At 39.2% G+C, this 22,445-nt stretch overlaps 1 protein-coding gene across 2 annotated transcripts in view; it reads left to right on the forward strand.

Moving 5' to 3' along the window:
- Positions 1–985: 985 nt before the first annotated feature.
- Positions 986–22,445, forward strand: part of Rock2 (Rho associated coiled-coil containing protein kinase 2) — a 93,857-nt gene continuing 72,397 nt past the window's right edge. Inside the window, exon 1 of one of the 2 annotated variants that reach the window (XM_029484847.1) lies at positions 986–1,458. In XM_029484847.1, coding sequence (XP_029340707.1) covers positions 1,318–1,458 — 141 coding nt within the window. In that variant the 5' untranslated portion in view covers positions 986–1,317. The remainder of the gene's footprint in view (positions 1,459–22,445) is intronic. The other variant, XM_021178715.2, reaches the window with a different exon arrangement.

Here is a 22,445-nt window from a genome sequence, read left to right on the forward strand (position 1 = left end):
CTCCCAGTGAATGTGACAAGAGCTTGTTTGGATTATTCAGCTGCTGGAAGATTGGGTCCACTCCCAGGGCTTTGGTCATTGCGAACATTCTGAATAGCCCTGCTGTAAACATCTCCACGCAAAGTCCTCCTCTCTTCGGGTCATTTCCTTACACTTGGACTTCCTTAAATGGCCTTACTGGGTCAAAGGGGCTCTGTGAACAGTTTTATAGCTCTTGGCACATAGTTTTCCGATTGCGCCCTGAGAGGATCTGACCAATGGCTAGGGGGCAAGGAGAGGGCAGGAATGCGAGAAACAGCCCCTCTCTTTCACTCTCCAAAAGCAAGGGCCCCGCGGATGCAGAAGCGTTTCCTTATTGCGGTCCTGTTCCCTCCGCCTGGCCAGTGTCTAAGGTCTAAGGCCAGGCGGACACCTTGGTCAGGGAAGGGCACAAAGGTTTCTGAGAGTTTAGGATTTATGACCCGGAGGCAGAAACAACTCCTCCAGGCCTCCCAGCCCCGGGACTCAACAGGATTCAAACGAGTCCCACACTCTAGCGCGGGCTAGGGGCGCGGCCTCCCCGCCCCCTGGGAGCCCCAGGCGCAGGCCTCAGGCGCACCAGGCCTGGGAAGGGCGCTGACCCGGGGCGCAGCAGTTCGGCGCGGCTTGCATAGTTGCGCGCTGAGTCAGCGGGACACAGCGGGCGGGGGGCGCGGACGTCAACGAGGCCTCTGGGTCCGGCCGGCGACGCGGGACACACGACGGGGACCACGGGGCACCGCGCTGCCACCCGTCCCGCCTCCCAGTCCCGCGAACGGGCCGGACGAGGCAGGGAGACTTGCCAGGCGGCGGGAACGGAAAAGAAACCTTGCTGCTCAGCTCGGTGGCGGGGCGTGGCCGGAGGCCAGGGGCGGGGCGTGCAGCGGGGCCGCGCCGGGGTGGGCGGGGCGGGGCCGGGCCGCGCGCGGCCGACCGCGGGCGGAGGGGCTTGTGGGTAGCGGCGGCGCGCGGCCGAGTAGGGACGCGGCTCCGACTGCGTGTGAGGGGAGCGGGCGTGTGGGCGCGCGAGGCGGCCGGCGGCGATATGCGGGTGGACGGGCGGCGGCCTTAGCGGCCTGAGCCCCGAGGGCGGGGTGGTGCGGCGCGGGCGCCCCTTCCCCGCTCCCGCCCGCCGGGTCCTGGCGAGCTCGCTACGGGCCGGGCGGCGCGCGTGCGGCTGAGGGGCGGGGACGCCGTGTGCCTCGCTGCTCCTGGCCGGGCCGGGCGGCTCCTCAGACAGCGGCGCGCGGCGGGCCCGGGCGGAGGTTCCGCGGGCGGCGCTAGGCCCGGCGAAGCGGCATGAGCCGGCCCCCGCCGACGGGGAAAATGCCCGGCGCCCCCGAGGCCGCGCCGGGGGACGGGGCGGGCGCTGGCCGTCAGAGGAAGCTGGAGGCGCTCATCCGAGACCCTCGCTCGCCCATCAACGTGGAGAGTCTGCTGGTAGGTGCGGGCTAGGGAGGGAACTCCCCGCCCCTGCCAGGTCCCCCCTCGGCCCACCCGCCCCGCTTCCGGCTGCCCGGGGAGCTGGAGACTCAGGTTCCAGAGTGGAGACCCCACCTGGGATTCTCGGGTCCACCTCCCTGCGGAGCGAGTGTCATCTCGGCCGCCCCCGTTCTTGGAGCGCGCGGGGAGGAAACACCCCTGGTCTCCTTCCCGCCTACCCAGTCGGTTTGGGGCGGAAAGGTGGAGGATTGGCTGTGCTTCCTACACTAGGCTACCCAATTTGAAAGTGTCACGCAGTGTGGGAGCTAGGGTGAAAACCGGGGGAGAAAGAAACCCGACGCTCTCCCTATTGGGAGTACCACCGGGGGCACACGACAAAGAGCTGCCCTCACTTGGTCCTCCTCGTCAGGAATCTGGGAACGCACGGCTAGCTCAAGTTTGCTGCTTTCAGTTGCTCTTGGACATTCCATAGTAGCTATTTAGTACATTTGAATTTATGTAAATTAAATTTCCGGAGATTGTTGCTCTGAAGCCAAGAAATGAGTCTGAATTGTAGAATGGAATAAATCTCTCCCCTTCATCTTGTCTTTCCCATAGCATTCAAAATCCAAATTAAGAGCCTTGGGAAAGGCAGCTAACTGGAGCTCGGTTAAGAAAAGAACACGATTTACAATAAATGCCATGTAGAATGCTGGTATACTTCTGGTCGTGTTGAGGGAAGCGATTATGTTTGGCAAACGAATTTGATTTGTGTGCACCTAGAGTTGCATTTATGGGAAAAAGTGGTGTGAACGTGTATCCTGAGGAGAAGTCGGAAAAAAAAAAAGATACTCTGGCTATTAGCTTTGGAGGGCTAGACTTAGGGTGGGTGATCAGGCATTCTGTGCCAAAAAGCATGTCAGACCTGAGCTCTGCTAGGAGAAGCCTAGTGACTCTGTGATGAGAAAAACTGTCTCCTCCCTTTCCACTGACTAACTTTTCTTCTGAGGCCGTTGGTTATCCTTTGAGGTTTCTGGAATCATTTGCAGAGTGACTCAGTTCTGTTTGGCCACAGCGCAGGAACTGACTAGAGTGTGGGTATCGCTCTATAGGATGTGTAAATATAGAGATTTTGACTTTTGGGGGCGGGGGGAGTGTTTTTGTTTGGTAGTGGGTTCCTGTGTTCTTGTGGGACGTATTTTGAAAGTCTTCAGAGCAGGATTGCTTGGAGTTCATAGCCTTTTTGTAGATAAAGCAAAGCTTCTCTGGCGTCACTGCCAGGATTTTCACTTTGGTATTTTGCTAGCAAAACTTTGATCCTAGGCCAGAAAGTTGAGTTAAAAATAGTCTCTGTAAATCTCAAGTATTCACCAGGTTCATTTTCAATCCCAGATAGAAATGTTTTTACATTTCACAGTCATCTCTTGTATTATTAGTGATGTTAATTATCATTATCAGGGTCATTTTGAGCTTGGAATCAAGTTGTTTATACCTGTGACATGACTATTTTGTTTTATTAATATTACCTAAGTTATTACATGTGGTCAGTAACAGTTCCTTCATTGAGTGCTTCATACACCACATTTGTTAAGGTGACATATTACCCTTAGGAGGGTTGACATCAAATGCTGATTTGACCGCAGGCTTATTGCTGCTTTTAGTTGATTACATGTCATTGAGAATTAGGACAGGTGTTATTCTAGAGTGCAGCATGTGTTACTAAGTCAAAAAATGCCGTTTATTCCTTTAGAGTGAGGTTCCTGGTGCCTCTGTTGCACATTCATAAAAGTTGAAAACATCATTAAAGTTGTAATAATATCCACATTATGTAAATTTTATCGTGAAGCTTTAGAATGAATTATGTGTTGGGTGGTTTTATGTCAACTCGACACAAGCTAGAGTTATGGCATTTTCTTACTTAAGTGATTGGTTCGGCAGGGCCCAGCCCATTGTGGGTGGTGCGCTGGTGGTCCTGGGTTCTATAAGAAAACAGACTGAGCAAGCCATGGGAAGCAAGCCAGTAAGCAACCCTTCCATTGCCTCAGTATCAGCTCCTACCTTCAGGTTTCTGCCCTATTTGAGTTCCTGTCCTGACTTCCTTTGATGAGGAACTGTGTAGTATGGAACTGTAAACCAAATAAACCCCTTTCTCTCCAAATTGCTTTTGTCATGGTAAAATTTTAATTGTAGTAGTAGTATACATAAACCTTGCCATTTAAGCCGTGTTGAAGTCCATTCCCTGCTTTGCCGGTGATCACTGCTATGCATCCTCACAGCCTTTTCATTCTCCAGGTTGTAACTCTGTAGTCTTTACACTGATAAAAGTTATGTTTCTAAAAATGCTCACAAAATAATAGCTGTTACCACTTTAAAGATTTGAAATCTTGCTAGGAGCTTTTTTTCAAAATTAAATCATTACTTAACATTACATTTCTTTTGGTTTTATTCTAGAAAACATACCTTTAATAATCTAATACAAACAGCCTGAAATTTAGTTCCTGTATTCAAAAGCTTAGAAAGCACCATTGGAAGTTGTGTATTGCTAAATGTGGCAAGTGATGATGAAACATACCAGAATTTTCTATAAAACTTTTTCATTAAGCTAGGCAAGCCATTCATAGGAAAAAAGTTACATGAGATAGCATGTAAGGTTTTAGTCTAGTGTATGGCATGTCTTTACACTCATTTTACGTCTCCTATGTGCATTTGACACATTTTTTGCTAGCTTTATGTTTTCTTTGAGATGGGAAATGATTTTTGTTTTAGATATTATTACAGTTTTCAAGTGTGTGCAATTATCGTTTTGAGTTTGCTGTCATAAGTACTAATCATTGTCAAACATATATGGCGCTGAATTTCAGGACTCTCAGTGTACAGACTAAAGTATCTTGTTTCTCTGCAGAGGCTACTTGCTTTATTTGCCCCTAAAATATGCAATTCTTTTGAAATTGCAGATTGTGAGCTGCTTGGTATTATATAAAAATAGTTTTGAGAGATACTTTCTTCTGAAATTAAAAAACAAACAACATCTATCTTGTGTGTTTGAGTGTGTGCATGTGCCCTGCCATGTGTAGAGGTTAGAGGACAACGGGTGGGAGTGGGTTCTCTCTTCTCATGTGGGTTCTAGAGATCAAACTCAGGTCATGGGGTTGTCGGGCTTGGTAACTTGTAAGTACCTTTATCTGCTGAGCCACTTTTGAAGGTCAGTAATTTTGAAATATTTTTAAGGGAGGATCTTAACTGATAACCTTTGGGTAAGTTCCTGTGTTTTCAGAGATCCTTACATTGCTTGCCTGATGTGTTTTACTTAACTAACATGTATGCTGGGGAAATGTCTTAAGGTTTATGCTTTGGGATTTTATTTTGTTCTTTTAAAGATTATGTGGCTATAGTAACCTATATAGTACCTAGGTTTTTGTGAATGGATAAAAGTGATCAAACATTTATTTACAATTTCATTGGGCTGAGAAACAAAATACCAATTAAAAATTTAAATTTACATTTCTTTCTTTATTTGTGTGTGTTGGGTGGGGTGTTTTGTGTCATGGCACAGATATGGAGGTCAGGGAACAGTTTACAGGAGCCAGTTCTCTCCTTCCACTATGTGGATTCCAGTAATCAAACTAAGGCTGTCAGGCTTGGCAGCAGCTGCCTCTAACTGCTAAGCCATCTGCCTGGCCCCAGAAACACCTATTAAAACTGGTACCTGCCAGTAACTATATGAAAATATTACTGTACAGAAATTTTATTTTTGGTAGTTCTGGATATTAAACCCAAGGCCTTGCACGTGCCAGGCAAGTGTCTGCCTCAGGGCTATGGCCCCAGATCATGAAAATATTTATCACAGTACTTAGGTTCTTTCCATTTAGTGCTGGCTCTTCACCCAATTAATATACAACTGCATGTGTGTTCACTCCCCATAAGTAATATCTGAGACTGTTTTGAAGATGTAATAAAAATAAAATAAAAGATGAAAAATGACTTTGTTCTTATTATTTGTGTGAAGTAGGAGGTGGATATTTAGAATATACAGATTAATTGCTTTAAAACTTAATTTTTTTTGCTTTTTACATTTTTTTATTTGTGGGTATTCGAGTAGGGAGCTGAGGAAAACTTTTGAGAGTTGATTCTCTCTTATTGTGTGGGTTTCAAGATCCAGCGCCAGTTTGTCAGGCTAGGCAGTAGTACTTATTCCTGCTTACTGAGCTATTTATAATATAAATATAAATAAATTTAATAAATGTTATAAGCTGGGCATGGTGGTCCACACCTTTAATCTCAGCACTCAGAAGGCAGAGGCAAGTAGATCACTGAATTTGAGGTCTACAGAGTGAGTTCTAAGCCAGCCCCTACATAGTGAAATTTTGCCTTAAAAAAGATTGTTAGCTGGGCGTGGTGGCGCACGCCTTTGATCCCAGCATTTGGGAGGCAGAGGCAGGCGGATTTCTGAGTTTGAGGCCAGCCTGGTCTACAAAGTGAGTTCCAGGACAGCCAGGGCTATACAGAGAAACCCTGTCTCAAAAAAAACCAAAAAAAAACCCAAAAAACAAAAATTGTTATAAGCAATTAGTGTTAAGTCATTGTAAGGACGTTTTCTCTTCTTTTTCTCTTGGGTTGATAATGAGGGTAGAATTGCTGTGTCATAGGATATATGTATATTTGCTTTTTAGGAAATGACCAGATCTTTTTAAAGTAGTTAAACATTTTATATTTTACTTTAGTGCCAACAACACAGGAGGGAAGATTCCAGTTATTCCACAGCTTTCCTAACATTAGGAAAAAAAAAAAAAAAGCCCCTCCTGTTGTGGGTAATAGCTCATTGTGTTGTAATTTGCATATCCTAATGACTACCACTCATACTGGCTATTTATATATAAATATATGTGAATCATCTGTTAGAGTATTTGCCCTTTTGAAAAGTTGGGCTGTTATACAAGTTTTTATGTGCTAGACATAGAAATGAATTTGTATACAAAGGGAATGCTGTGAAAATTGTTTTGTGTTTTTTCTCAGTCTGTGGTATGCCTGTTTTTAACCAGTTTTAAAGATGGTTATTGCTTTTTTCTGCCCAAGTTGTTGTTGCCTAGACCTATGGTATCGAAATACCCTCTTTTGTTTTTATTCTAGAACTTTTATGATTTAACATTTATATATAGGTCTAGGATACATTTTACCTAGTTTAGTGTGTGGTGTGAGTTAGGGATTGAAGCTGATTTTCTTTTTTACTCCACATGACTAGTTACTCAGACTACTCAGCAGTATTATTATCATTATTATTACTATTACTATTCTACTACTACTATTTTGAGAAAAGCATTTTTCCGTTTTTACAGAGTTGCTTATCATCTTTGCCAAAAATCTGTTTACTAGTAGACTTGTGTGTGTTTTCTTAATAATCATCTTCAGATACTTAGTCATGGTTATGTTGTCTAACCAAGCTTTGTTTGAAACTCATTTCTTTTTAGTTTTATCTGTGGAAATGGGTAGCCAGCCAACCATGACTGGTAAGATAAAAAGCATCTTAGATTTAAAAATTATTCTGTACTGGCTGCTCATGATGAGGGTAATTGGGGAAGAGAAAGTTGATGGCTCAGTTCAACATTATAGGCCCAGGATGACATGTCATTGAAAATCCAGGGGACTGGTGGGGTGACTCAGTTGGTAGAGGTGTGTGCTGCCAAGCCTGGCTAGTGACCTTGAGTTTGATTGCTTGGACCCACAGGGTGAACAAAGAAATGACTCCTACAAGTCAGTCGTCTTTTGATCTGTACATGTGCTCTGTGGCACATTTACACAATAAATGTAAACAGAACAAGACAAAAAACCACAGCCCACAAAAGCATACTTATCAGTAGTGGGCTAGCTTATATATTACATGGAGTTTAGTATATAAGTTAGTATCCAGTCATGGTGGCTGTCTGTTCTTTATCCATGTTGGGAGCTGCTCTCCTTGCATCCGTGCTTTTCTTATCCTTCAAAGTGATTACTTTAATGTAGATGTTCTTAGACGGGTCTGCAGTTGGCTTGTTTTAAGTGACCTTCATTTATCTTTCTGGAAAGGTCTGTTCACATTGGCTAGTCTCATTCTCATATTCTCTCTTTCTCTTTCATATTAGGGTTGCTTTTTGGTTCATTGGTGTTAACTCTTTTGGAGAATATTTCTAAGGACTTTATCGCTTGTTTTCCAGGCATCTAAAATGCTTTATAACTGGTCATTTTATATTTAATGCCTATTTTACTTTATTCTGTAAAAGATTTTTGAACAACTTTAGTTATGATGTATGTGATAGGAAATTTACTTTTAAGGGGTTACAGATTGGGAACTAGTTTCCAGCACTTCATTATTGAGGTTAGCCTTTAGCTCTGGAGATGAGAAGCAAGCCTGTTTTAATACTTGAGTAAATAAATGGTGATGAGGAAGTCTTACAGTGTTAAAGTATTGTCTTTTTTATATTTCCTGGCCTATGAGGTTATTTATTTAATTTACTTATTACTGTTGAAGTCAAGAGCTCACCTTATAGCTTACTGGTCTTTGTAGCCCACCCTGTCCCTGAACTTAATGAAACTCCTGCTCCAGCCTTCTAAATGCTGGGGCTACAGGCTTGGGGGAACAACACTTGGCTTGTGAGTTTATCTTTATTTAATGCATAAAAGGTAAACTGTATTAGGATATAGATGTTTTTGTATGTTCCTTAGCTATTTGTTGAATAAAAAAATAATTCAGTTTAAGTAATAAGAGTAATATCTTTAAAGGTATGGTCCCTCTAGAAGTGATAGTACAATAGAACCCAAGTATTTTGATTGTTCTTGTCATTTGGACATAGTCTATTCATAAGAAGGAAGATAGGCAGACATCTGTATGCTGAGAAGATAGGTTTGGAAGGTTAGAACAGTTGGTCTCCTAGGAAAAGTAAATTGTAATGTAGGCATTTTCTAGGTTGTACTGAAACAATGTGTTTAATGAGAGATAAAAGCTAATTTTGGTCTGTATTTCAGGTGAATTTAAGACTCTATGTGGGCTAAACAGCTTTTAATCATTTGTGTGTCATCTGTTCCCTTGCCCTAGCTTCTAGTTAATCACATCTAGTTCCACGTGGAGCCCAATGATTTTAGTGTTAAGTCAGCTTTTCATGATCAAGAACAGATGAAAAAAATGGTGGTATGCTTCAGGTTAACCCTCAAAACATATGTATATTGGCTGTTAGTAATCAAGAAATACTTGCTTATTAACAAAATTAAAATCAAAACCAGAGGCACGAGAGATTTTGTTCAAGAATGCAAGTGTCTCCCAGCACTAGGTATGCATAGATGGACAGGTCACTGAGTTTTAGACCAACCTGGTTTACAAAGTGAGTTCCAGGACAGCTAGAGCTATACAGAGAACCCCAATTTCAAAAAACCCAGAAAGAGAGGGGAAAAAATCTGGATGTCATTACAAGTTATAATGAAAGTCTCTATTGAAAAATTTTCAGATAGTAAGCATATTATAAAATAACTTTTATTATATTTTATATTTATTTGTGGGTATGTGTATATGTTTTTGACACTCAGAAGTCAGAGGACAGTTTTTGAGTCTCTCCTTCCTTCAGGGATCAAACTCAGGTTGTCAGACATGCCAGCAGGTGCTTTTACACACTCAACCATCTTGTCAAGCCCATGATTACTAACATTTTTATTTAACTTTTATCTATTTAATGTTTATAATGTTTCTTTTTTTAATAAATGTAATTTGCTTGTTCTATACTTAAAATAGTTACAGTTTTGAGTTACTCTTTCTGTTAGTGGTGTTCAATTAGAGAAAGGGAGTAATATATAATACTGTATTTGCTTGTGCATCCTTCATAATAATGGGCTAAATATATAAATATAATTTGCAGGCATAGACAGTGTGCATACTTCTATCTCTTATTTGTTCTTAGAATCAGGTCTGAAATTAAAGGCTGGCTGAGGGACAGATGTTAAATGATACCATTGTTTGCTAGCTTTTCAAGTTCTTTGTATTTTCATAAGGATTGTTTTGGGGGTGGGGGTAGGGTCTCTATTATGTAGCCCTGGCAATCCTGGAACTCTTGTAGAGACCAGGCTGGCCTTGAAATCACAGAGATCCCACTGCCTCTGCCTCTTGAGTGCTGGGAATTAAAGCTTCATTGAGGTATACTTTATATGCTGTAAATTTATCCATTTTACATCTGCAATTTAATTAAACTGTCACCTTAACATGTTCTCATTACCTGGCAAAGGAGGCATGGTAGTAAGTGGCAGGCATGGAAGCAGGAGCAGCAAGGTGAGAGAGCTCACATCCCCAACCACAGACAAGAATAAGGAGAACAAATTGGAAGTAGTGTGAGGCTTTTACTCTCAAAGCTTACTCCCAATAACATACTTCTTCCAGCAAGGCTCCACCTCCTAAAGCTTCCCCAAATAGCACCACCACCTGGGGTTGTTCAAATATCCACACTTGTGAGGGACATTTCTATTTTAAACTGTCACACACAATATGCCATCATTGCATCTGGCTTCTTTCCCCAGTATAATGTTTTTAGTTAGGTTCATCTGTATTGTAGCATGTGCTAGTATTTTGTTCTTTAGTATTGCTGAATAGTGTTATTGTATGAATTATATTCATTTTGTTTATGAATTTATCATAGTTGAGGACATGTTTTTATTTCTCTTGGATAGATTCCAAAGAATGAGATTGTAGGGTCATGTGGTAGTTTATGCTTAATTTTGAAAAGCTGCCAATATTTTCTAAAATGGCCATACAATTTCATATTCTTTCTATCAATGAATGATAGTACTTGCAGTGTACTTCATTAATAACAAATAAATTTTAGTTGTGTCCTTTCTTTAAGAAAGAGAGAAAGAGTGAGTTTCTTCCTGTGTTGCCTAGTTGACCTTGAACTCCTGGACTCAAGTAATCCTCTGGCCTCAGCCTCTGGTATAGCTAGGACAAAGGGCATGTTTTACCACGCCTTGATTGCTCTTCTCTTTTGATTTTTAGTAGTGTACCATAGTGTGCTGTATATATTTAAATTGTTGTTATGTAAGGAGATGCTAATCAAGTAATGAAGAGAGGTTCCCCTCCTTCACATGAGAATCGTAGTTAACAAGCATTTATTTTTTTTTAATGAACTTTGTTATGGAGCCTTTCACTTCTGAGTAATGAAATTCTTGTTGAACTTTGTAAACTCTGGTAGGAGTGACTCAACTAGTTGGGTTCTTCCTTTTTTTTTTTTTTGAGACAGGGTCTCACTATGTAGCCCAGGCTGGCCCCAAACTGTTTTTCCTTAGCATCCTCAGTTCTAGGATCACAGTCACGTACCAGCATATTTTGTTCAATTATTTTTAAACAAAATATTTTGAGGACTCTGATGTAAGCATAGTCTTTCCAACTTTTTGGATTTTTGTTTTGGGTTCATGTTTTAATTTTATTTTAAACTGTTGTTAGGAGTAAGTTTGTAAACAGTCTGTCATCTTGACCACAGTTAGACTGCTATACCTTTCTTTTCTGCATACAGATTAGAAACAACTCTTATTGTCACTCTAATAACTAGTTTCCTTTAGAGTTATGATAGCTGTCATGATGTAACTGTTGCATTGGGTTTGTCTTTGAATACTCTGCAAATTAGCATAACATGTCCACTCTTGTTCACAGGTGGCATTGCATGCTGATTTGTGGTTTATATTATTTGGACATTTTTGGGTCTTCTCAGATGATTCCATATTTGAAAATTCTTTTTTGTTTTTGTTTTTGTTTTTTTCGAGACAGGGTTTCTCTGTGTAGCCCTGGCTGTCCTGGAACTCACTCAGTAGACCAGGCTGGCCTCGAACTCAGAAATCCGCTTGCCTCTGCCTCCCAAGTGCTGGGATTAAAGGTGTGCGCCACCATGCCCGGCTTCCTTATTTGAAAATTCTGTATTTGCATAGTATTTTGTCTTTTGTTTAATCATACCTCATCTAGAAGCCATACTTTTAATTGTTTAAGGTTTTTATTAAATACATTATAATTGTTTGAGGTTTTTATTAAATACTAACATTTTTATTAAATATGACCCTTGCTTTTATTAAGATTCAGAGGGAAATTTTAGCAAATTCTTTATTTAGACTTTTTTCTTTTATGTTAAACATGTTAAAATTACTTTTGGTTGTAGTGTTTTTGTTTTTAAGACTATTTAGAGATATCCTCTGCCTCTCAAGTACTGAGTTTAAAGGAGTGCATTGTGAATGTGCTGTATATATTTAAATTGCTTTAATGTAAGGAGATGCTAATCAAGTAATGAAGAGAGTTGTCCTCCCCCCCACATGAGAGTCATAGTTAATAAGCATTAATTTTTTTTTAAAATAAACTTTGTTATGGAGCCATTTACTTCTGAGTAATGAAAGAGTCTTGCTGAACTGTGTAAACTCTGGTAGAAGCAGAGTTGGCTTGTGTGTGTGTGTGTGTGTGTGTGTGTGTGTGTGTGTGTATCAAAAATGTAAAATACATTAGCATAGTTGGCTTGAACTGATTCTTTAAAGAGCTACTGAAAATGAATTTTGGTATGTTGAATTCTTGCAAAAGCATCTAAAGTGTTAAATATGGGGATCCTACCGTGGACATCCTCTCTTGGGGAGGCCCCTTTAGAGACCCTCCTGAGGAGATCCCCCCACCCCTCTGTCAGGTTTCCTGAGGTAGCCAGGACTTTCCATTAAAGAAACATTTCTAGTGGTAGTGATGAAAGTGGTCTAAGGAATGAGATGAGAGGCACTATGGATAATTTTTTTTCCCTTGTACTAAGTGAAAAAAATCAGACACAGGTGTTTAAGATCTTTTCAGAAGACAGATTGTGTATGTGTCTGACATATAGGAGGATGCCAGGGTCATCACGTTTTGCCTTTTAGGACTCTCTACAAATCAGATTAAGGCTAGCCAGATTCTCTGCTTTCTCTCTGTTCCTTCTTCCCTCCCTTAATTTGCTGGGTTTTCTTTCCTTTTAAAGGAAGCATAAGTGCGAAATAGAAAAAGAAATATTGTGATAAGATATACAAAATAAAAAAATGTATCGTTATACCTTACCCAAGTTTAAAAATACTGTGTAAAAACGTATTTGTAAGTTAAAAACTTACATTAATTTATATGTGTGTGTACACATGCGTGATTATGTGTAGGCACACACACGCCACAGTGCATTTGTGGAAATCAGCACAACCTTTGGAAGTTTTTTTTTTTTCTTTCACCAGGCCTTGAACTCAGGTCTTCAGGCTTGGTGGCCAGTGCCTTCATTGCATGAGCCACCTCAGTGGTCTCAAATGTATTAACTTTGTTATGAGACAGAGGGTGACCTTGAACTTCTGATTTTTTTTTTTTTAATTTAATTCTGTTTATTCTTTTCCTCTTGACAGAATTTCATGTATCCTAGGCTGGCCTAAACTTGCAAATGATGACCTTGAACATATGTTCTTCCCCCCACTGCCTTCTCCAAGCCTTGAGATTACACAGGCTTGTGCCATCATGCCCCATTGATGCAGTGCCAGAGACTGAAGCCAGGGCTTTGTGCATGTTAATAAGCAAGTATTCTACTAACAGAACTATAGCCTAAGCTCAAAATACGTAATTGTGATATTTCACATTTAATAATTAGGAAAGTGAAAAATAATGGTAGTCATAGTTACTGAGTCAGCTTAATTCATGAGGAAAAACCCAACTAGAAATTTAAAATTTAATTTATGCTCCTTCAGATTATAGTTTCTAAAGCAATGTGTCTGTGTCTATCTTGTGATTATGCCTATATTTAAAAAACAGAAGTTTTCAAACATTCTTTTAGGGTATCAGCAGAGGCAGGTGGATCTCTGAGTTTAGGATAGCCTGGTCTACAGAGTGAGTTTTAGGATAGCCAGGTCTGTACAAATAACCTGTCAAAACAAACGTTAAACCAAAACAACAAAAAGGAAGCAAAAATAAAGTGTAAAATACAATCCTTATTTTTAAAACAATTTTGATTTTACATACAAAGCAGCTTTCGAGTCATTGGCTGTACCAAGCAATACAGAGAGTGCTGTTTATATTTTTAAAAAAGATTTATTTATTTATTTATTATGTATACAGCGTTCTGCCTGCATGTATGCCTGCAGGCCAGAAGAGGGCACCAGATCTCACTATAGATGGTTATGAGCTATCATGTGTTGCTGAGAATTGAACTCAGGACCTCTGGAAGAACAGCCAAAACTCTCCAACCTGCTTTTAGATTTTTTAAATGTATTTTTGAAATTACTTTCCCATGTTTTTTAGTCCTCAAAGACATTTAATACTTTAGTTTTTGTTATTAAGGATATGTATATATTGTCTTATAGAAATTTGAGATACATATTGGAAATTAAAAAAAAAAAAAGCATTGAAGCTAGAGAGATGACTCAGCAGTTAAGAGCACTGCCCACTCTTCCAGAAGTCCTGAGTTCAATTCCCAGCAACCACATGGTTGCTCATGACTATCTATAGTGTGATCTGATGCCCTCTTCTGGCATGCAGGTGTACATGCAGATAGAGCACTTATATACATAAAATAAGTAAATCTTTTTTTTAAAGTGTCAATTTTTTTTAAACATTTGTATGAGTGTTGTGTATGCAAGTATGTTTGTGAACCATATATGTGCCTGCTGCCCTTGGAATTCAGAAGAATTCCCGGAACTGGAGTTACTGGCAGTTCTGAACTGTCATGTTGGTAGGAAGTAGCTATTGAACCTGGGTCCTGTGGAAGAGTAGTCAGTGCTTCTAATAGCTGAGCCATCTCCAGTCCATGTATATTAATTTTTGAGATAATTATTATATAACTTGGAGGAGAGTGGCAACCTGATTTTTGTATTTAACATTTGAGCTACCATGGCCAGTGAAGCTGCATGCACTTCTGGCCAATGTGTAATTAGTGTTTATGAAGTGCTCAGCTGGCACAGTAGAATAAGCCTTATAGTTGCTAACCGTTGATTTGGAGGATATAGCTGAATTGGTAGAGTGCTTGCCTAGCATGCACTTAAGCATGGGCTTAAACCCCTGTACCACATAAAATCTGCACAGAGGGTGAACCTTAGCACTCAAGAGGCCAAGGTAGAAAGATCAGAAGTTCAAAGTCATCTTTGGCTCTGTAGTAAGTTTGAGGTTAGGCTGGGCTCTGTGAGATACTGTCTCAAAAGAAAACAAACAATAAAGCCCTAAATACTTAACTTTTTTCGTTTTTATAGCCTGTCTACATAGAGATTTCCAGACTAATTAGTACTACATAGTAAGACCCTGTCTCAGAAAATAATCGATACAATAATAATGATGATGATGAAAAATATGATTTGAAAAACAAGAGAAGACTGTAAAGTTGCAAATTTTGGAGACTTTCTGGAAAACAAGTTGTTTTCCATATGTAAGACATCTCCATAATAGGAGAACAGATGATAAAATTAAGGCTAAATTTAGAGCTAAGAAAAAGAAACTAGCTCAAAATTGATTTATGATAGGTTTTTTTCATGAGAAAAGTTATAGAATACTGTAATTTTAAGAAATTCTATCCCCCCCAGAGGAATTTTTGGAAATTTTTGTCTCTCAAGATTCTGTGAGTAAGCCTCTTGGCACTATGTTTTAATATTTTTAGGAACAGGTTTCTTCAGTTCGATTCAGCAAACCCTCAAAAGCAAAATAAACATTTAAAAAAATTACAAAAACAATACATGCCTATTAAAAATTTTAAGAAATGTAATATATAACCTTTTCTCTGTGGCCTGGGTTATTGAGGCAGTAGACTGTGATACTAGTGCATCCCTCTTGCTGTTTGCATTTAATAGCATTACTTTCCTTTTAATCTCATGCATATAAAATCATGACTGTTTTCCCAGATAGTCTCATCATGTAGTATTTTTGTTTTAAAAAGAGCATTATTATTAACTCTGCATGTGTGTGGACGCCTGTGTGCCTGAAGGTGCACATGAGCCATAGTATGTGTGAGTCAATTCTTTCCTTCCACCCTGTGGGTCCTGTGGATTGAACTAAGGTCATCAGGCTTTGCATGGCAAGGACCTTCCTTTCCCATCAGTGTCAGCACAGTCTTTTTTTTAATGTACAGTTTATTAATATTCAAAACACTGATTTACACAAAGTCTGGGTCACTCCAGACAGGATGGAGGTGTTAAGAATTGATTCTGAAATTGGTGGTATCTGTTTATTTTTATTTTATGTGTATGGGTGCTTTGCTTTTATGTCTTTGCCTCTTGCCTGCCTAGTACCCTTGAAGGGCAGAAGAAAGCATTGAGTCCCCTGGTACTAGGGTAACAGATGCTTGTGAGCCATCATGTGGGTGCTGGGAATCCAACCCTTGTCCTCTGGAAGAGCAGCCACTGCTGTAACTACTGAGCCATTTCTCCATCCCTGCCAGCACATACTCATTAGCTAACAGAACTCATCTAAATTTAATTTGGTTCTTTCCAGAGAGGCCTGAATTTTTTTTTTTTTTTTTTTTTTTTAAGAAACAGACAGACCCTTTCCGAATTACAATTGTTGCAGGCACTAGCTGATTGCTGAGATGCCTGGTTTTCTCCTTCATAGAGCTCTTGGGACTTGTTGTCTGAACCACCAGCTTAATTTTAATTTCATAGCTGCTTCTTTCTTTTTGATGTGTAAGTCCTGAGACACTTCTGAGGTCAGTCTTCCCTAGCTGTTCTTCTGTTCCCAGTAAAGTTTTTCTCTCTTGTTTTGAGGTTGACATACTTGCTTGCATCTTCAAATTCTTTCCCAGATATCACCTTTTCCATTGCCTTAAGTACCTGTTTCTCCCAAGGTAGCCTTCTTTCAGAACTTGGAGCTTCTGCTCTCTGTGTGTGTTTAGGGTCCTTTCAATGTAGGGTCCTTTTAATTTCAGTGCCCATGATATCTTTCTCTTAGAATTTCTACTCAGTCTGGTATACTTCTTACTACTATCACTTGTTGACATCTTTCTTGTCAGTATCTTAATTGTTTGAAGATGTAGGCATCTGGCTCACAGGTTTTCCACAAGTGATTAGCATTGTTCCTTTGTGTGAACTTAGTGTTTACGTGGACAGGTACTTAGGACCCTGGCTTTCATCTCCTAATTCCATCATCCCTCACTCTGGTCTTTCTTGTCACTTAATTTACTCACTGATTATATGGAAATGTCCTGGATCTCACCATTATCTGAAATCTACTTTGCTGTTCAGATCATAAAACATTACACTCCCAGTCCTGCTCTAAGCTTCTTTATTATTTTACTACCTTATTTTTTTTTTTTTTTAGATTTTTGAGGTGTAAGGCTCTAAACTCTTGTAACTGCTCCCTTCACTAGTATGTAAGAGTGCAGTGTCCATCAATTCAGGTCTCTTGCTACAACCCTAAGTTTTCTTGAACCATTGAATATCCACTATATGCATCTGGAACAATCAATCAATTTGTCTCTGATCTACACAAAAGGTATTTGTTGATTAGTGATGGAGGGCAGACAGACAACTAATTGGATTAGTAACACTGCACACTTCTGGACTCCAGCCTCTGAGAGCTGTTAAGACTGTAGTAGGCTTAGGGTAATTCTTTCCTTCTGAGGAGCTTTCATTCTTTCAATTTAGAAACAAAGTCTCTTCCACAGGTGGTGTTCCTGTTTCCTGGAAAATAGAAGTCATCAATAGAAGATTCCCTTAAATTTCCTGTCACCTGACCCACCAGTTTATCGTTTTAGTACCATTCATTCTTCCTTTCCTTCTGTTTCCTTCCTGTTCAGGGCATCATCAGGAAGATTCCTCAACTGCTTTGTATTGTTTCTTCTTCGTTCTTGCTGATAAACTCTGATTGACTTTAATGTCTTTCCTAATTCTTCTAATTTTGTTAATGATATTCAGATGTCTCACAGAAACAAAATAAGTAACCAAACTGCCCTTAGGAAAAGAAACCTCAATAGCTGTTAAAGCTTGTATCTCTTGGATCTGCTTATTTCTAGGACTTGCTTGATGGTTTATGTTTGATGACTTCTGTTTTAGCCACCTGCTTGCTTGTGTTGCTACCGTAGACTGAGATGCATTTACTGCTGGCATCTCTTCTTGGTTCACTACAGTCTCTCAGAGGTTAGATTACAGTCATATTCCTTTCCCTCTGCTTGCCAGTCTGCTATGATTTGGTCTCAGATTCGGTGATGATTTCCTCTATCGCTTCTCCTGGGTCAAGCCAGAAACAACTCCCTATCTTCACTGCAACCTTTGTTATGTTTCTCTGCAAATTATTCACATAATAATTCAATAATGTGCCAATTTGATCCCCACAAAGGATGAGAAGAGTGGCATTGTTTTCCACATCTTTTAGGAAAGGTGTTTTCTTTTGGTGCACCCATGCAAATCTCTAAGAAATTGGGCACTGGAGACCCAAGAAAGGGCAACACTCTGTGTTAGATCTCCTTTCTTATCACATCCAGTGTACTGTGTATCTCACACATGGTTGTTTTGTTTTGTCTCTAGAATTTTAACTTATTTCTGTACCCTATTTGACTTACCTTATATTCTATTTCTGCTGGATATTCTCAGTGTTTCTTGAACTTTAAAAAAATGTATTGTGGTCAGATAAACATGACAGAATTTTCCACCTGTGCCACTTTAAATGTGCAATTCAGTGGCACTACATACATTCATAGTATTGTGCACTATCAGCATGATCTATTTTTAAAACTTCATTACGTAAAATAGAAATACCTATTGAGCAACAACTCCCTATCTTCACTGCAACCTTTGCTATACTTCTCTGCAAATTATTCACATGGAGTCATTCAGTATTTGCCTTTGTGTCTAGTTTACTTCAAGACCCATCTATTTGCATTACTCTTTGTATTCTATAGATCTTGTGCATTTACGGAATATAGTTATATATTTAATGTTTTGATCATTATGTTATCTTGGTTTGCAGTCACATCCATTTCATACTATTCTGCTCAGTGTGTATTGAATTTTCCCACTCTTTGGCTTATAAGTAATGTTTTCTGGGTTGACTGAATGCTGCTAATTTCAACAACGATTTGTTATAAGGACCCTTGGGAAGAAAAATGAGTATTTACAGCTTGCATTTTTCTTAACTTACTAGATTTTATGGTATGTAAATGGCAGATATTAGACCTTACTTTACACATGTAAATATGATACATGTAAATATGATATGTGAAACATTGGAAATTATAATGTGTTGGTTCCCACAAGTGTAATTTCCAGTATATGTAATTTTAAACCATTAATAATAATATTTTAGTGCATTTAGCAAGTAATATGTTTGAGTGAATAATGGTAACAGGAAAGACAGTACATGCAGAGTTGGACTTGTTTTCTTTATAGGACATGTAGAAAATACATAAACTACTCACAGTTACTGTAAGGAGAGATCAAAGGAAAGACATTCACAATTGTGAAATGCAAAGACTTTTATGGCCATTTTGTTGATGTATGTCATAATGCTTTATTCATTCAACAATATACCCCTTTTCCTACATACTAATTTGTCAATTAACCATCACAATCAAGATAGGCAATGCTGCTGGGCGTGGTGGCGCATGCCTTTAATCCCAGCACTCGGGAGGCTGAGGCAGGCAGATTTCCGAGTTCAGGGCCAGCCTGGTTTACAAAGTGAGTTCCAGGACAGCCAGGGCATCAGATCTCATTACAGATGTTGTGAGCCATCATGTGGTTGCTGGGATTTGAACTCAGGACCTCTGGAAGAGCAGTCAGTGCTCTTAACCGCTGAGCCATCTCTCCAGCCCCAAAACTGTAGTATAAAAGCATATTATTTTTGTGTATATTTCATTTTGCATATTTTTTCAATTCATCTGTATTTGTCAAAACTTGCGCAGGGAATGAAAAGTAAGTTAAGCATTTTATCAATTCTGGCAGAAGACCGAAGTCAGACATAAGTGACATCATTAACCTTGGACACAGTAGTAGCCAAAGCTACATGTGATGTTTCCCAGCGTGTTCAAAGAATAGTGTAGATCAGTGCATTGTGTTAGATAGAATTGAACTTGGAGTTGCGCTATTTGTAACAGTACATGAAATAAGAGAATCAGCTCTGCACTACTGTTCTTGCTTCATTTGCTTTTATAAGGAAACTAGGTTTTGTCCTATAAAACGTGAAACTTATGGCTCAGTATCTGATCTTTTTTTGTACATTTTTAAAAAAAATTCTTATATCTGTGTGTTTGTCTATATCTGTCTATGGTGTGTGTGTGTAACATACACATGCACCTTCTGAGGTTAGAAGGGGTTATGGAATCCCCTGGAGCTGGAGTTACAGGAGGTTCTGAAACTGCCAGAAATGTATGCTGGGAATTGAAATTAGGTCCTCTGCAAGAGCAGCAAGATCTATTAACTACTGAGCCATCTCTCTAGCCTCTTTTATACATATTCTGTGAAATCTTAAAAAGAAAAAAAAAATAGTGTACTTGGAAGGCCAGTTGTGGTGGTTTTAATCTCAGTATTTTTACTCTCTCTATAGGCAGAACGAGATAAGTCTCTGAGGTTGAGTTCAGTGTTCTACATAGCAAGTTCCAAGCCAGCCAAGGCTAATAGTAAGACTCTATCTCAAAAAACAAGTATACACAAAAAACAAAAACAAAAAACCAAAACAGCAGCAGCAACAACAACAGAACAATACATTTTTGGCTAGAGAGATGGTTCAGTGATTAAGAGCCCTTTTCAGATCCTAGCACCAGTGTCAGGAAGCGCCAACCCACATCTCACTTCTTTTTTAGGGGCTCTGATGTCCTCTTCTGGCCTTTATAGGTACCTCCTGTACAGGTGCCATGTATTCACACACACAGCACACAGTTATAAACAAGGAAATAAAGATAAATCTTAGAAAGCTCTGTTTAACAGATTTTAAGGACACAACATTGAGATCAAGTTTGTTGATGATTGTGACTTGTCTTATATGGCTCCTTTTGTCTGCCTGTGTCTTTGATCAGGAAAGGTTTATTACCTTTGCCCATTGGGCTTTAGTGTTTTCTTTTGTTTACTTGTTTGCTTGTCTTTGCTTCTATCAGTTCTTTATATATTTAGCAGCTGTATTAGGCGTCTTCAAATGTAGAGTCATTATATTGTGACATTTTCTTTTATCTATTTCTTTAAAGTCTGTTTGATGTTCTTATTTCAATTGGTTATTTTTTCTATTCATAGCAAATGTGATTATTGGGATGTAAATTTACCACATTAGATTTTTTTAAAAGTTGGTGTTCTCCCCCACTCCCCGTGTGTGTGTGTGTGTGTGTGTGTGTGTGTGTGTGTGTGTGTGTCTGTCTGTCTGTCTGTCTGTCTGTCTTTCTCTCCTTATTGCACTTGGGATTAATTATTTATAATAATCTTATCCCTTCCATCACTCTCTTGCTTATTATACATCTTTTGCCTTTTATTTTATTGGCTTCTCTAGACTTGTTATTTTGGTTTTCAAATTCCTATACTTTTTTTTTAAGATTTATTTATTTATTATATGTAAGTATACACTGTTACTGTCTTCAGACACTCCAGAAGAGGGTGTCAGATCTCATTACGGATGGTTGTGAGCCATCATGTGGTTGCTGGGAATTGAACTCAGGATCTTCGGAAGAGCAGTGCTCTTAACCACTGAGCCATAACTGCAGCCTATTCCTATACTTTTAAAAATATAAAGCTTTTATATTTTTAAAAAGTTGTTTTGGTTTGGTGTTGTTGCCCCTGTTTTATTGTGCTGCTGCTGCCTAAGCTGACCTTGAATTTATGGACTAAATGGATCCTCCTGTCTTAGATTCTTGGGTAACTGCATCTACGTGTGTACCACCTTACCTGGCTTATGGTTTTTTTTCTGTTGTGAATCTGAGAGTTATGCAAAGGAAGATTAGCGTTATCACATGGCAGATCATGAGAAATAAACATTTGTGAAATGAAATGCTACTGATTTGAACACTTTTTTGTATAGAAGCTGTAGCATTTTCAGATTTTTTGGTGCCCCTTCCCCTTAAATACAGACTATTCAATTACAATACTAAAATTAATTGAAACCATTGTAGATGTTTTGATTTTTAACTTTGGCAGTCTTTCAAAGAAATATAATGAAATACTAAATCCTTAGTTTTACTTATCTCTTGGTTCACACCACTTTCATTCCAGAGCGAATTTTGTGTCATTATGTTTTCTTGAAGACTCTCTACCTGAATGTACTTGTAGTTTTAAATCAAGTCTGTTGTAATTAATTTTTGTTGATTTTATTTTTTTCAGTGCTGGGAATTGGACTCAGGGATTAATAAATGCCAGTCAAGCCATAGAGCTGCATTCCCAGTGCTAATCATTTGGTTTTTTTTGTTTTTTTTTGGTTTTTTTTTTTTTGTGGATAGTTTTTTAGCCCAATTTAGCCTTAAAATGCTCTATGTAGCTTAGACTGGCCTTGAATCCTCTTGCCTCTATTTCTAGTATTACAAGCATGTACCACTATACTCTGTTTCCTTTTTAAAATGTTATTTTTATGTAAGATCTCATTAATTTTTTCTCAGCCTCCTAGTTGCTGGAATTATAGGTATGCACTACTATGCCTAGCCATATTTGGTGTTTTAATACTGAATGTTCATGTGATGCTGTTATTTTCTTGCTGTGTTAGCTGGCTCCAATATTAACTTGCAGATGGGAGTAGCAAACGCTTATTAAGTCCCTTAGAGCAAGGACATTAGAATATTCACTTATGCTGTAGACTGTGGTTGAAATGATATACCAGATCTGTCAGTGGATTTAGTTTACCTGTTCAATATTTCATTGCATTTATTGGAAAGTGAACCTATTTTGTGATTGTGTGTTAATTTTTTTTATATCCCAAGAATATGAGTTTCTGTTTATTCCTTCTAACCCCAACTTAGCTGTAGGATTATGTATTGAAGTAGTAGCAGTGACCAAAACGTCAACATTCCTTTCCTGCCACTTTATAATTTTAGTAGCCATATGATAGTAGTTAGGTGACGTAGTATTCTAAGGTAAGAGGAAAGAAGAAAAAGTTA

The sequence above is a fragment of the Mus caroli genome, chromosome 12 (genome assembly GCF_900094665.2).
Source record: "Mus caroli chromosome 12, CAROLI_EIJ_v1.1, whole genome shotgun sequence".
In the NCBI taxonomy this organism is placed as follows: Eukaryota; Metazoa; Chordata; class Mammalia; order Rodentia; family Muridae; genus Mus; species Mus caroli.